At 36.2% G+C, this 12,192-nt stretch overlaps 1 protein-coding gene across 11 annotated transcripts in view; it reads left to right on the top strand.

Moving 5' to 3' along the window:
* BPTF (bromodomain PHD finger transcription factor) overlaps nucleotides 1-12,192 on the top strand; it is a 134,486-nt gene that overhangs the window by 59,444 nt on the left and 62,850 nt on the right. For 9 of the 11 annotated variants that reach the window (XM_006776681.2, XM_006776683.2, XM_015572437.1 and 6 more), the window contains 4 exons: nucleotides 738-926; nucleotides 4,519-4,706; nucleotides 5,879-6,234; nucleotides 6,704-6,835. In XM_006776681.2, the coding sequence (XP_006776744.1) occupies nucleotides 738-926; nucleotides 4,519-4,706; nucleotides 5,879-6,234; nucleotides 6,704-6,835 (865 nt within the window). The remainder of the gene's footprint in view (nucleotides 1-737; nucleotides 927-4,518; nucleotides 4,707-5,878; nucleotides 6,235-6,703; nucleotides 6,836-12,192) is intronic. The other 2 variants (XM_015572434.1, XM_015572436.1) reach the window with 1 other exon arrangement.

Below are 12,192 nucleotides of genomic sequence, written 5' to 3' on the forward strand. Positions count from 1 at the left end.
TTTTTCTTAAAATTAACAGTCACTTAGGTGTTACCTCTAGTTAAGTTGGAGGCATATAGAATTCAGGCAGAGAACTTTAGAGGTAAAGAATCCTGTTTAAATCTGTTTCTAATACTGTTTGAATACTTTTTTTTTTTTGGTTAATCCTCACCTGAATATATTTTTCTGTTGCTTTTTAGGGAGAGTAGAAGAGAGGGAAAGACAGAGAGAAACACATCAATTGGTTGCCTCCCCCACAAGCCCTGGGTCAGGAAGGAGCCTGCAACCAAGGTACATGCCCTTGACCGGAATAGAACCCGGGACCCTTTGGTCTGCAGGCTGGCCCTATCCACTGACCCAAACTGGCTAAAGTTTGAATACTTTTTGAAAAGTAAGAATATAAAGTTCAGATTTTGGGGATTATCTCAACAAAATCACTTCTGCAGTATCTGCTACACTAAGTTTTGTGAGATAGTTGCATTATTCTTTAGTTCTGGGGTATCTAAAAAATTGTCTGCTTTGTACTGTAGGCTAAGATGATAAAAGTCTGAGTTATTAAACTGGGAAACTTAAAAAATAACTCAGAGGGTGTTGCTTATAAATTTCTTTTCATGTATTGCATTATTCATACATGAGTAGCTTTTCTTTTTAAAATCTAGCTTTGTAATGTAGTCCTAAAACAATAAAATGCCTTTTCTGACAATAAGTTAATTTTGATGTGATTTCCAATGTAAAAATCAGGTATTCTATTTTTCTAGAAGAACCTAACAAGACATGTGACAGCAGTAACACTAGTGCTACCACTACCTCCATTCAGCCTAATCTGGAAAACAGTAACAGCAGCAGTGAATTAAGTTCTTCCCAGAGTGAATCTGCTAAGGCAGCTGATGATCCTGACAATGGAGAAAGAGAGTCTCCCACACCTGTCTCTATGCAAGAAGAGATAGGTAAGAATACACGTCATACATTACAGCAAGCCTTTTTTTTTTTCTTTTCCATTTTTAATTTTTAAAATGAAAGTTTGATGGGGGTGGGAATATTTAGATTTTCTTTTCATTTTTCCCCCCGTTTTTTTTTTTTTAACACAAGTAACACTTGCACCCATTGTTTTTGTTTTAAAAAATACAAAAAGCACACAGGAAAGTAGATCTTTTTCATACCCTTCTCCCTAAAGGTAACCCCCATCAACAGTTTGGTGTGTAACATTTTTATCTTTCTCCATGCAATTTCATTAATGTATGTTTATACAAAGTCTTTTTTTATTTTAAACAGGATCATTTTGCATGTATTGTTCTGCATCTTGTTTTTATCACTCAGTAATACATGTAATGGATATTTTTGTGTTATAAATGGAATTCATTCTTTTTAACTGCTGCATGGTACTTTACAGTATGGATGACCCACAATTAATTTACTGTTTATTTAATAATGGACATTTAGACTGTTAACAGGTTTTTTTATTATTACAAATAGTGGTGCCTTTTAACATTCTCAACTTACATCTTTGTGTACTTATCAAGTATGTTTGGCAGAATAGAAACAGTGAGTGGAGTAGCTGGGTCTAATGGTTAGGTACATGTTAAAGTAGTCATGGCTACTGCTTCATTGTACATGAAAAGTGATTTATGGCAATAATTTACATACATAATGTATTTCTTCATACACTGACCTAAATTCAGCATCATCAGTCTCTTAGAGTTTTGCCAATGGTAAAGTATTTCATTTTAAGATTTGCAGATCCCTGCTTACTAACGTGGTTGAATTTCTTTTTGAGTGTTTGGGTATCTTCTTCTGTGTTTGTCTATTATTTTTTACTAGAGGCCTAGTGCACGGATTTGTGCACTGGTGAGGTCCCTCGGCCTGCCCTGTGTGGATCGGTCCAAAACCAGCTCTCCGACATCCCCTGAGGGGTCCCAGATTGCGAGAGGGCGGTTTTTGGGTGACACACCCCGGAATCAGGTTCCTTTCTCTCTGTGTCACCTGAGAACCACAGCTGCCAAGTCACCGCAGCTTGGCAGCTCCTGCGTTGAGCTGCCCCCCTGGTGGTCAGTGCGCATCATAGCTACCAGCCAGAAGGTTGGCCAGTCGCTTAGACATTTAATTTATTTATTTATTTATTTATTTATTTACTTACTTACTTACTTACTTACTTATTAGGTCTAGATGTGGCTTATCTTGATCTCAATCCAACAGCCATTCTTATAAATCTTGCTGCCATTGGTTTTCTGGGAGGGTGGCTGTGGATGAGAAGTGAGGAGCCTATGGGAACATTACCCTTCTGGAGGCTTTTCTGTTTTAGCAGCCTAGTTCTGGTTGGCTGTTGTCAGGGATGGGTTGCTGAGAATTGGTATAGGTTTGACTAATCATACAATTTAGCTTGGCAGGTTTGGCATTTTCTCTGGCAATGGTACTCCCTTATAGATTGCTTGGGTACCCAGCTAGTACCTAATGGCCATAAATGTGGTTCCTGAAGGTAAACCTCTTCTACCTGCCCTCAGGCGAATATTCTGTCTAAGCTCCTGCCTCCTCACATCATTAAACACTGAGCTCCAGAGGCTGGGAGGAAGCGGCTCTGTACTCTGCCTCCAGGCTGCATCTAAGTGATTCACCCCCTTTATAGTGTGGCCTTTGGGCAAGGGGTATAAGATAAGGACCCCCACTGGCAGCCTGGTTTCCTTTCAAGTCTTACCCCTAGGGATGAATTTTCTGCCTCCTTTCCCTTATTTGCAGTAAATTTTGCTTGAGGGGCTTCTTTTTAAAAGCTCTGTGCCATTCCCTTTCTGCTTTTTTCGGAAGTCCAGCCTAGACCAGACAGTGTCTAAAAAGTCTTTATTGTAGGACTTTGTAGATGGTCCCAAGACATAGCCATCGTGGTTCAGCATCTTGGCATAAACCTTCAGCATGGATGGGCTTCTGGTTTGGGGCCCAAGGGACACTGTTGGTGGTCTGACCAGCTGCTTTGCTGCCATACATTGGAAGTTTCTAGTTTCCCAGCCTGGGATGGCAGAATGTCCATACCCCTATCACATCTTGATTTAGTGCCATATTTTAGGATCAAAATCTTAAAATATTCTGCTGGATTGTTTAGAATTTATTGATTATATTGATTATATATCTGGTGACAGACATTCGCCAGACTTGCTTAAAACGGAGAATTTTATTGGGAAGTACAGAAGTAATGACAGCACCAGGGCCATTATTGGACCAGTAATAACTCAGTGAGGTTATCACTGTTCTTCTCCTCATGTTCAACACTTCCCCACCCTCATGATGGGCTTATTATCTCTTACTTTTTATTGGATGTTTTATCCATGTCATGAGGTAAAAGTGACCAACCTTTAATTTATAACCTTTATGCTCAATGTCCTTTCTCCATCTCCAACTTTTCTAAAGCAATACTATTTCTCATTCTTCAGATTTTCAAAATTGGAATAATTTGCTGAATGACTTGGACCACACAACCAATTCTGGGGCGATCACTGTGGCCAACCATTGATATGCTCTCTCTGGCTAAGCTGGATGAGTTTGCTCACTCCATACATAGGGCAAGATACTTATTTGCAGTCCTGGCAGATTCATGATTGTAGTGGGTGGGGGAAAAGCATATCCCCAAAGGAAAGGGATGTTGAATACAGAAGATTAATAAACGTTTACTGAATTGTTTTAACGTTAGTATTTTTCAAAATAGATAAGCCACTTTTCCCAATCCAATCTTTTTTCTCTACTTAGAATGTCATCTTTATATTATACAGTTTAGTAAGTTTTCTGTTCAGTTTTCCATTTGCCAATGCTATATTGTCTTAATTTTATAAAGCTTTAAATTAAAAAAAAAATGAGATCTTGTTCAACTATCTGGCCAATGGAAATTGTATACTGATACAATCGTTTCAGACAGTATAGGAATTTTCAGCCTAAGTGAGATTCATGGGAAAGCAGAAATTATTCCTGTCTTAAAAATTAAGTCACAATGAAAATGTGAGAGGCCTTTATTATATTAAGAAAAACTAATTTAGTTAATGTTCACATGTATAATTATTTGCAAATACAAATAATTATCTGGATTTTTTAAGAGAAAATTCACTTGGCATTTTATATTTATAAGCTTTAAACCATTAGGTATTTAAGCAGAATTTCATTGGAAATCTTTCTAAAATTAATTGTATCCTTTACTTTTTATATAGAAATCAACATTTATTATATAAGGCAACATCTTATTACTGTGCATTTTGAGTTGTTATATTTGTTACTTATAAATTTCTAGCAGCCCTTACTGTTTTCTAGTAGATGAGCTTTGAAACAGATAACCTGGCATGTTTGAATTTTCTGTAAAATAATAAATGACTCACATTTAAGTTCTGACATAACTTTCTTTTAAATAAAACCTGTAAGAATTAATACATTTGCTTTGGCTCTTCAAGGACTTTTTCTGTTTACTTTTTGGATCTTAGATGTGCACCAGGTATGAGTTTTAGATAAAGTAGTAGTATATATAATTTACTTACTGTTAGCAATTACTTCTGACTTTTCATTTGTTAACAGGTGATTTCAAATCAGAAAAGTCTAATGGGGAAATAAGTGAATCTCCTGGAGGTGGACGAGGAGCATCCGGTTCAACTCGAATTATCACGAGATTACGGAATCCAGACAGCAAGCTTAGTCAGCTGAAGAGCCAACAGGTGGCAGCTGCAGCCCATGAAGCAAATAAGTTATTTAAGGAGGGCAAAGAGGTATGTTCTTTCTGTTTAAAACAAACATTTTTGGAATGTAAAAATAATTTTATTTACTGTACCTTAGAAATAGTGGAAGTAAATTTATAGAACCTCTTTTGACTTCTGTTTTCTCCACTTCCAAGAGTGTCTTGGCTAACAGAACTAAAGTATTACATTCAGAAGTATAGTTGTGCCCCTGGATTTCAGTCCTTGCAAAGAAATGCTGTAAATGTGTGGTGCACTTTGTTTATGATTATTTTATTGTATGTAATTCTAAAGCGATCCATGCTTTTTTCCACATAGAGTAATGAGTAGGCTGTTTGTAGATGATTTAATGCTCAGCTCCAGCTAGAATCATTTTAGGTGAACCTGCAGCAAAAAGATAGGACTTACTCCTTGATTGTAGAGTACAGTGCATAGAACAGCACAGCATCCCAGCTGTCATTGTGAATGAAAAGATTGAAGCCAAGACTCAGTATTTCTGCCCCTCAGCTAGCCATGGTGACAGAGTAATGACTACAGTGGTATCTCCCAGTTGAGAATCATTTGCAGGGTAGATATGCATTGTTTGTAACATAAGAATTGATTTAAAACACTGGCTTTTAAACTTTTTTTCTACTCTGACCCTCAGTAAGACATTTTTCATAGCCCCCCAGTACACTCAAAAGTGTCCTGAAATAGCATTTTGCAGTACTATGTGGGAAGCACTCTGTTATTTTCTCTTCTGTTGTATTATATTTCATTTTTTTAAAAAGCTGAATAAGGCCCACTATTGATTTCATAATTCACAAAAGGACTGGCATCACCTCTTTGAAAACATTATTTTAGATTATCCTCAGGCTCTTTTACTAAAGCGGAAATTGATAAAAGGAGCAGAAGAAAAGGTATTTTTAGGAATATATTTTTTGGGGAATAGTACATGTAATGCCCTCCTTTTTCCTTAACCTATATATTGTAGGCTTGAAATAATGATTTGGTGAATGATTTACACATGTAGTTTTGTGTGTATATTTGAGATGCATGAAAATAATTATGTCTGACATATAATAGGCATTTAATAGAGGTTAGTTTACTTTTAAACTTCAGAAGTTCAGTCATAAGATGTATTTGGAATGATTAAATTACAAATTATTGAAAGATAATTTGCATATTTGATATAAACAATGGAGTCTTTTTATTTTCTTTGTCAGGTACTGGTAGTTAACTCTCAAGGAGAAATTTCACGTTTGAGCACCAAAAAGGAAGTGGTCATGAAAGGAAATATCAACAATTACTTTAAGTTGGGTCAAGAAGGGAAATATCGTGTCTACCACAATCAATACTCCACCAATTCATTTGCGTTGAATAAGCACCAGCACAGAGAAGACCACGATAAGAGAAGACATCTTGCACACAAATTCTGTCTGACTCCAGCAGGAGAGTTCAAATGGAATGGTTCTGTCCATGGGTCCAAAGTTCTTACAATATCTACTCTGAGACTGACCATCACCCAACTGGAAAACAATATCCCTTCATCTTTTCTTCATCCCAATTGGGCTTCACACAGGTAAAGGAAACTAAGGTTCATTTATTGCTGTGAATATAGTGACTACAAAATGATCATTGCAGGTGTGTACTTAATATGGTCATTACCAGTGAGTTGAATGAAATCAGTTTAGTTAGCTAAACACTGAGGACCTTAGGGATGTGAGTGTACTTCTGTTACTGAGCCAACAGTAGAGACTTGGGAGATTTCTGGAAAACAGACTCTTTATCCCTGGAATGAAGTAGAGATCAAAGGAGAACAGAACACTGTAGACGGTTTAAGAAGTTGGAGGACTAATTGACCTTTGGGATTCATTCCAATGGTCAAAATTTATAATTCTATGAGATAGAAAATTCCAGTAGCAGTATAGTTTATACCTGCTTAGCCTAGAAACATGTCCTGTAAGATGGAGGTATCGTAAATTACAACCCTTGTGCTTATAACTTAGGACCAACGAAGTGAAATGTTTGTTTTTCCTTCTGAAATATAGGGCAAATTGGATCAAGGCAGTTCAGATGTGTAGCAAACCCAGAGAATTTGCTCTGGCTTTAGCTATTTTGGAGTGTGCAGTTAAACCAGTTGTGATGCTACCAATATGGCGGGAATCTTTAGGACACACCAGGTAAGTGAATTCTGAGCCCTGTGAATGGTGTGTTAGACTCCTTTTTGGAAGATTAGTCTATTGAGGATGAAAGTGAATGTATTTAAAAGAGCATATTAAAGACTTAATTCTTCTTGGCCTCATTTTTTTTCTCCTGTATAATAACATAAACATGAGTGAACATTAGTTCTAATTTATGATATAGAATTGTAATGAAGATTAAAGTACATCAAGTATATGAAGTAAATATTTTCTATTATTAAAAGCATCTTTATTGAATAGAAAGAGCATTCAGATTTTTTGAATATTCTAGAATGTTTCAGGTACTGTACGAGGCATCTAATTTATTTAGAGTTGAATGTCTGGCCAAAGATCATGTTAGTTCCTAAGTAGACCAAGAGCTCTGTAACTTCTTTAGAGGGTTAAAAAAAAATGATACATTTAGTGCCTTGAATCTACTTTTTCACCCTAGGGATTTTTTATTTATTTATTTTAACTTTAGTTAGTCTTTAAGAAGTTATTACACATACGTGGCAGGGGAGATACCATGCTCACAAAGGCGGTTTTCCCAGGGCAAGACTTATCCATTCCACTCCGGATGTGCCGACCCCTGCAGTTTCCCCAAATGTGGGAAACTCGACTGCATAATGTGTGGGAGTGGGGGACTGCATTCGCGCGCGCGCACACACACACAGACACACACACACACACGTTATTACAATAAAACTAATATAAGCTTATGGTAAAAATGTACATTATTATTCCGTGTGAAAAATAAAAATCGTTCTACCTACAGGACCCACTCCAAAGGTATAGCACTGCCATTTTTAAAATATGAATATAGGTTTGTGTTGCTTTCAACATCTGTTTTATTTTATAATGAAAAGTTTTTTTAAGAAAAGTTCATTTATACCTACTAAACATTTTTCATTGGCTAAGGGTTGCTGTCAGTTTTCCCATATAAATCTTATGGATACTTTATCTTTTCTTCCTCCTATTTTGACTATAACTGCTGCTACCAGTAGAGGCTTCCACACATAGAACGGACTTAATTCTTCCTAGGATAACAAAAACGCGTGAAGCTAAGGTGCTACAGCCTGCACCCTGGAGAGGAGGCTAAATGGGTGGCACGCCTTTATTCTACTCCTATGGCTTTCCTTTATCAGGGTAAAGCCAGGAAAGAGCCAGAGGCAATACTCTATTTCTGTCGCTCCTTCTTGCATTTAACTCTAGACTTGCGCCAAACCATTCTGTCCAGCGTTCTCCAATTCAGTGATTGTCCTGAAACTTGTTTTAGTGGACCAGGCAGCCACCTCTCTGATGGCAGAGAACACTTCTTTGAGAACTAAAGCTAATCCAAATGTTGCTAAATAAAACTCCCAATACTCAAACATAACTCTTTGGAATTATTAAATCATGCCTTTTATAAATTTGTTTCTGATTATTAAACATTCTAATGAAGATGGATTTTGATTTGTAAAAAAAAAAAAAATTGAGGTATTTTTTTTCTTACTGTTTGTCATTATAACTAGTCTTCTAAACAGGTAACTTAGTAACAACTTGGTAGCATGAACTTTTTTAATATGACAAGGTGAGATAAAAATAGGACACTGAATTTTTAAAAATATTAGAGACCATGATTCAGGAAAATTAGAAGTTAATAATAGGACTTCCATTTCTGGCAAAACTGTGGTCAGCTACTTCTAGGTGACTTCTAAGAAAGTATCTGTGAATTTAAATATTTTATTTAGAAAATGTTTATTGTGATATTCAATAACAAAGCTTTAAGAACAATCTAAATCTAAGAGAAAATTGTAGTCTTTATTGAAAAATAGTACAGAATACTTAAACAGCCCTGGCTGGGTTGGTTTGAGCCTCATCCTGATGTGCCAAGGTTGCAGGATTGATCCCTGGTCAAGACACAGACAGGAATCAACCAATAAATAGAACAGTGATGGCAAACCTTTTGAGCTCGGCGTGTCAGCATTTTGAAAAACCCTAACTTAACTCGGGTGCCGTGTCACATACAGAAATTTTTTCATATTTGCAACCATAGTAAAACAAAGACTTATATTTTTGATATATTTAAATGCCATTTAACAAAGAAAAATCAACCAAAAAATTGAGTTCGCGTGTCACCTCTGACATGCATGTCATAGGTTCGCCATCACTGAAGTAGAACAACAAACCAATTCTCTCTCTCTCTCTCTCTCTCTGTCTCTCTGTCTCTGTCTCTCTTTCTCTCCCCTTCCACCCTTCCCTCTCTCTTCTCTTCCCTCCCTTCTTCTTTCGCTCTAAAAAAAATCAATAAATGAAAGGAAAATAAAGAATACCTAAATAAATGGAAATATATTTCATGTTCATGTATAGGAAGACTCAGTATCTTGAAAATGACAGTTTACCTTGTGTTAATATATAAATTAATTTCAATAACATTGATAATTGTGAGCTTTCTGTAGGATTTGACAAGATTAGAAAATTTATATGGAAAGGGGCAGTAATAGAAAAGATATGTACGATAAGGTAGGACTTGCCCTACCACGTAACAAAATTTATTTGGTAGCTATAATACTGTGTTATAGATGCAAAGATAAACAAGTAGACCCGTGGTACAGAGTAAACAGTCCAGAAGGAGTCCAATCCCCATAAAGAAATACATTTATGATAGAAATAGCATTAGAAAGGATGAACTATTCAATAAAAGGTGAGGAAATTAGTTTGATTCTCGGTCAGGGCATATACCCGGTTGTGTGGAAGGCAGCTGATGGGTGTTTCTCGCTCTCCCTTTTTCTCTCTCTCAAATTAAAAATAACGAGGGCCCTAACCGGTTTGGCTCAGTGGATGAATAGATCCAGGGACATAGAAGCATAGAAGAGACTGTTGAATCTCAGAGGGAAGGCTGGGGTGGATGGGTGGGAAGAGATCAACCAAAGAAATTGTACGCATACATGCATAACCCTCGCATGCAGACAATAGTGTGGTAAAGGCCTAAGGTGGGGGATAGGGGTGTACTAGAAGGGGTCAGTGGGGCAAAAAAAAAAAGGACATATGTAACAATATTTTCAACAGTAAGATTTCAAAAGAAAACTAGGGCCTATTATACATTCTTCAGATTGTCAAAAATTGAAAGAGTATTGGCAAAAATATGACATAATAGAAGGAGAATTCTACAACATTGCTGATAAAAGAGCAACTCATATAATGGTTGCTACAAGCATTTTAGAGAAAAATTTGGTAAAAACAAAGTTGAAAACTTCTACTCGTAACTAAAATGCCTTAGTCAAATCTTACATGTGTATATGAAAATACATGTAGAAAGGTAATTTTTTATAACACTTCGTAGTAGTGAAAATGTGCTGATAACCCTTAAATGCTCAGTATCAGGCATGTTGAAATTGTGGTGCAGTTCTGTAATGGTCTACTAGATAGCAGTGAAAAACAAAGTAGAACAAGTGTCAGTGAGATTGAATCTCATAAATGTACAACAGAGTGAAAACAACTCTTTTCCTAAAAAATACTTGGAGTATGATTCCATTTATGTAAAATTCAAAAACATGTATGCTAATGCAGTGGTACAGTGTGGTAAAAGGTTAAAGCAATAAGGGTTTATGCTCGAAACTGAAGAAATATATCTCTAAGTAAATACCAGGTGGTCAAAGAAAAATCATAATGAAAACTAGAAAACATTTTGAATGGAAAGTTTATGAGAATACTGCATATATTGACATTTGGGAGCTATAACTAAAGAGTGCCCAGGGAAGCCCCAGCTGGATGGCTTAGCTCATTGATGGCGAACCTTTTGAGCTCAGTGTATCAGCATTTTGAAAAACCCTAACTTAACTCTGGTGCTGTGTCACATATAGAAATTTTTTGATATTTGCAACCACAGTAAAACAAAGACTTATATTTTTGATATTTATTTTATATATTTAAATGCCATTTAAGAAAGAAAAATCAACCAAAAAAATGAGTTTGTGTGTCACAGGTTTGCCATCACTGGCTTAGTTGGTTGGAGCACCATCCCTTATACTAAAAAGGTTTTGGGTTCCATCCAGGTAGCGTATGGGAGGCAACTGACCACTGTATCCCCCCTTTCCTCTCCACCCCCTTTCCTCTGTCATGCCATCCTCCCCTTCCTTTCCCATCTCTTTCAAAGCAGTAAACATATCCTTGGGTGAGGATTAAAAAAAAAAGAGTACCCAGGGCAAATTGGTAGCCTTAAACATTTATATTGGAAAAGAAAAACTAAAATTAATTAGCGAGGTATAAGTCTCAAGACGTCAACCCAAAGAAAGGAAATATTAAGGAATATCAAATAGTATATATTTCATGAAATAGAAAACAAATATGCCTTAGATACAATTACAATTTATAAATCCCTGATAAGATTATCAGAAAAGGAGTGAGAGGGGAGAAAATTAAAGAACCCATATCAAGAATAAAAAATGGGACATACCAACCAACCCATATTCTCTCACTGGTATTAGGGACTTAACCCTTCACAGGGCTCACTAGTGCAGTACTCGGGCTTCCTGCGTCCACAGAGAAAAGGGCTCCTACTTTTCGGTAGAAGAGTTGGGGGGTGGGGAGCCTCATGGACTTCAGTCATTGGACTAAGTAGGCCATAGGCTATACTCTTCTGAGTCAAGAAGAGGATTTCTGGTTCAGTTTAAAGACTATCTCAGGAGATGGGCAGGACCAGATGATTTCATAGGGAAGTTATTCAAGTTTCAATAAACAGATAATTCTATTTAAACTCTTTCACAAAATAGAAAAAGGAAATCTTGTAGATTATCATTTCCGTTAGTATAAAACTTGATAAATAGAAACTGATGAATAGATAAATAGAAAATTGTAGCCCTATCTTTAGTAATATTTATCATTGATAAATAATTAATGGCACACCGTGTGCATTCAAGAAATCTTAAGATTCTAGGAAATACATTTAGGAGTAAATTTAAAGAATTAAACCATAGCTAAATCGACTACCCCTAGCATGGAAAACTTGTCCATTCTTAGGATATTATTAATACCATGCTATTTTAATACATCAAAGAAAGAAAACTTAGATCATCTCATTAGATGCCAAAAATGTATTTGTTTATTAACAAGTTCATTTTTTAAAAATACTTGGGAAATGGGAAGAGATGAATAGTCATTTTTTTTTTGGATAAATATGTATATCAATCAAACCATCATGGTTTTTGGTGAAACTCTTTAAGGCATTCCCATTAACACTCTGACACAAAACAAATATGCCAGCTATTACTACTGTCTTTTAACGTTTCTTAAAAAGTATTAGCCAAGCCCTAACCGGTTTGGCTCAGTGGATAGAGCATCAGCCTGCGGACTGAAGGGTCCCAGGTTCTATTCCCACA

Source organism: Myotis davidii, unplaced genomic scaffold, assembly GCF_000327345.1.
Source record: "Myotis davidii unplaced genomic scaffold, ASM32734v1 scaffold69, whole genome shotgun sequence".
Taxonomy (NCBI): Eukaryota; Metazoa; Chordata; class Mammalia; order Chiroptera; family Vespertilionidae; genus Myotis; species Myotis davidii.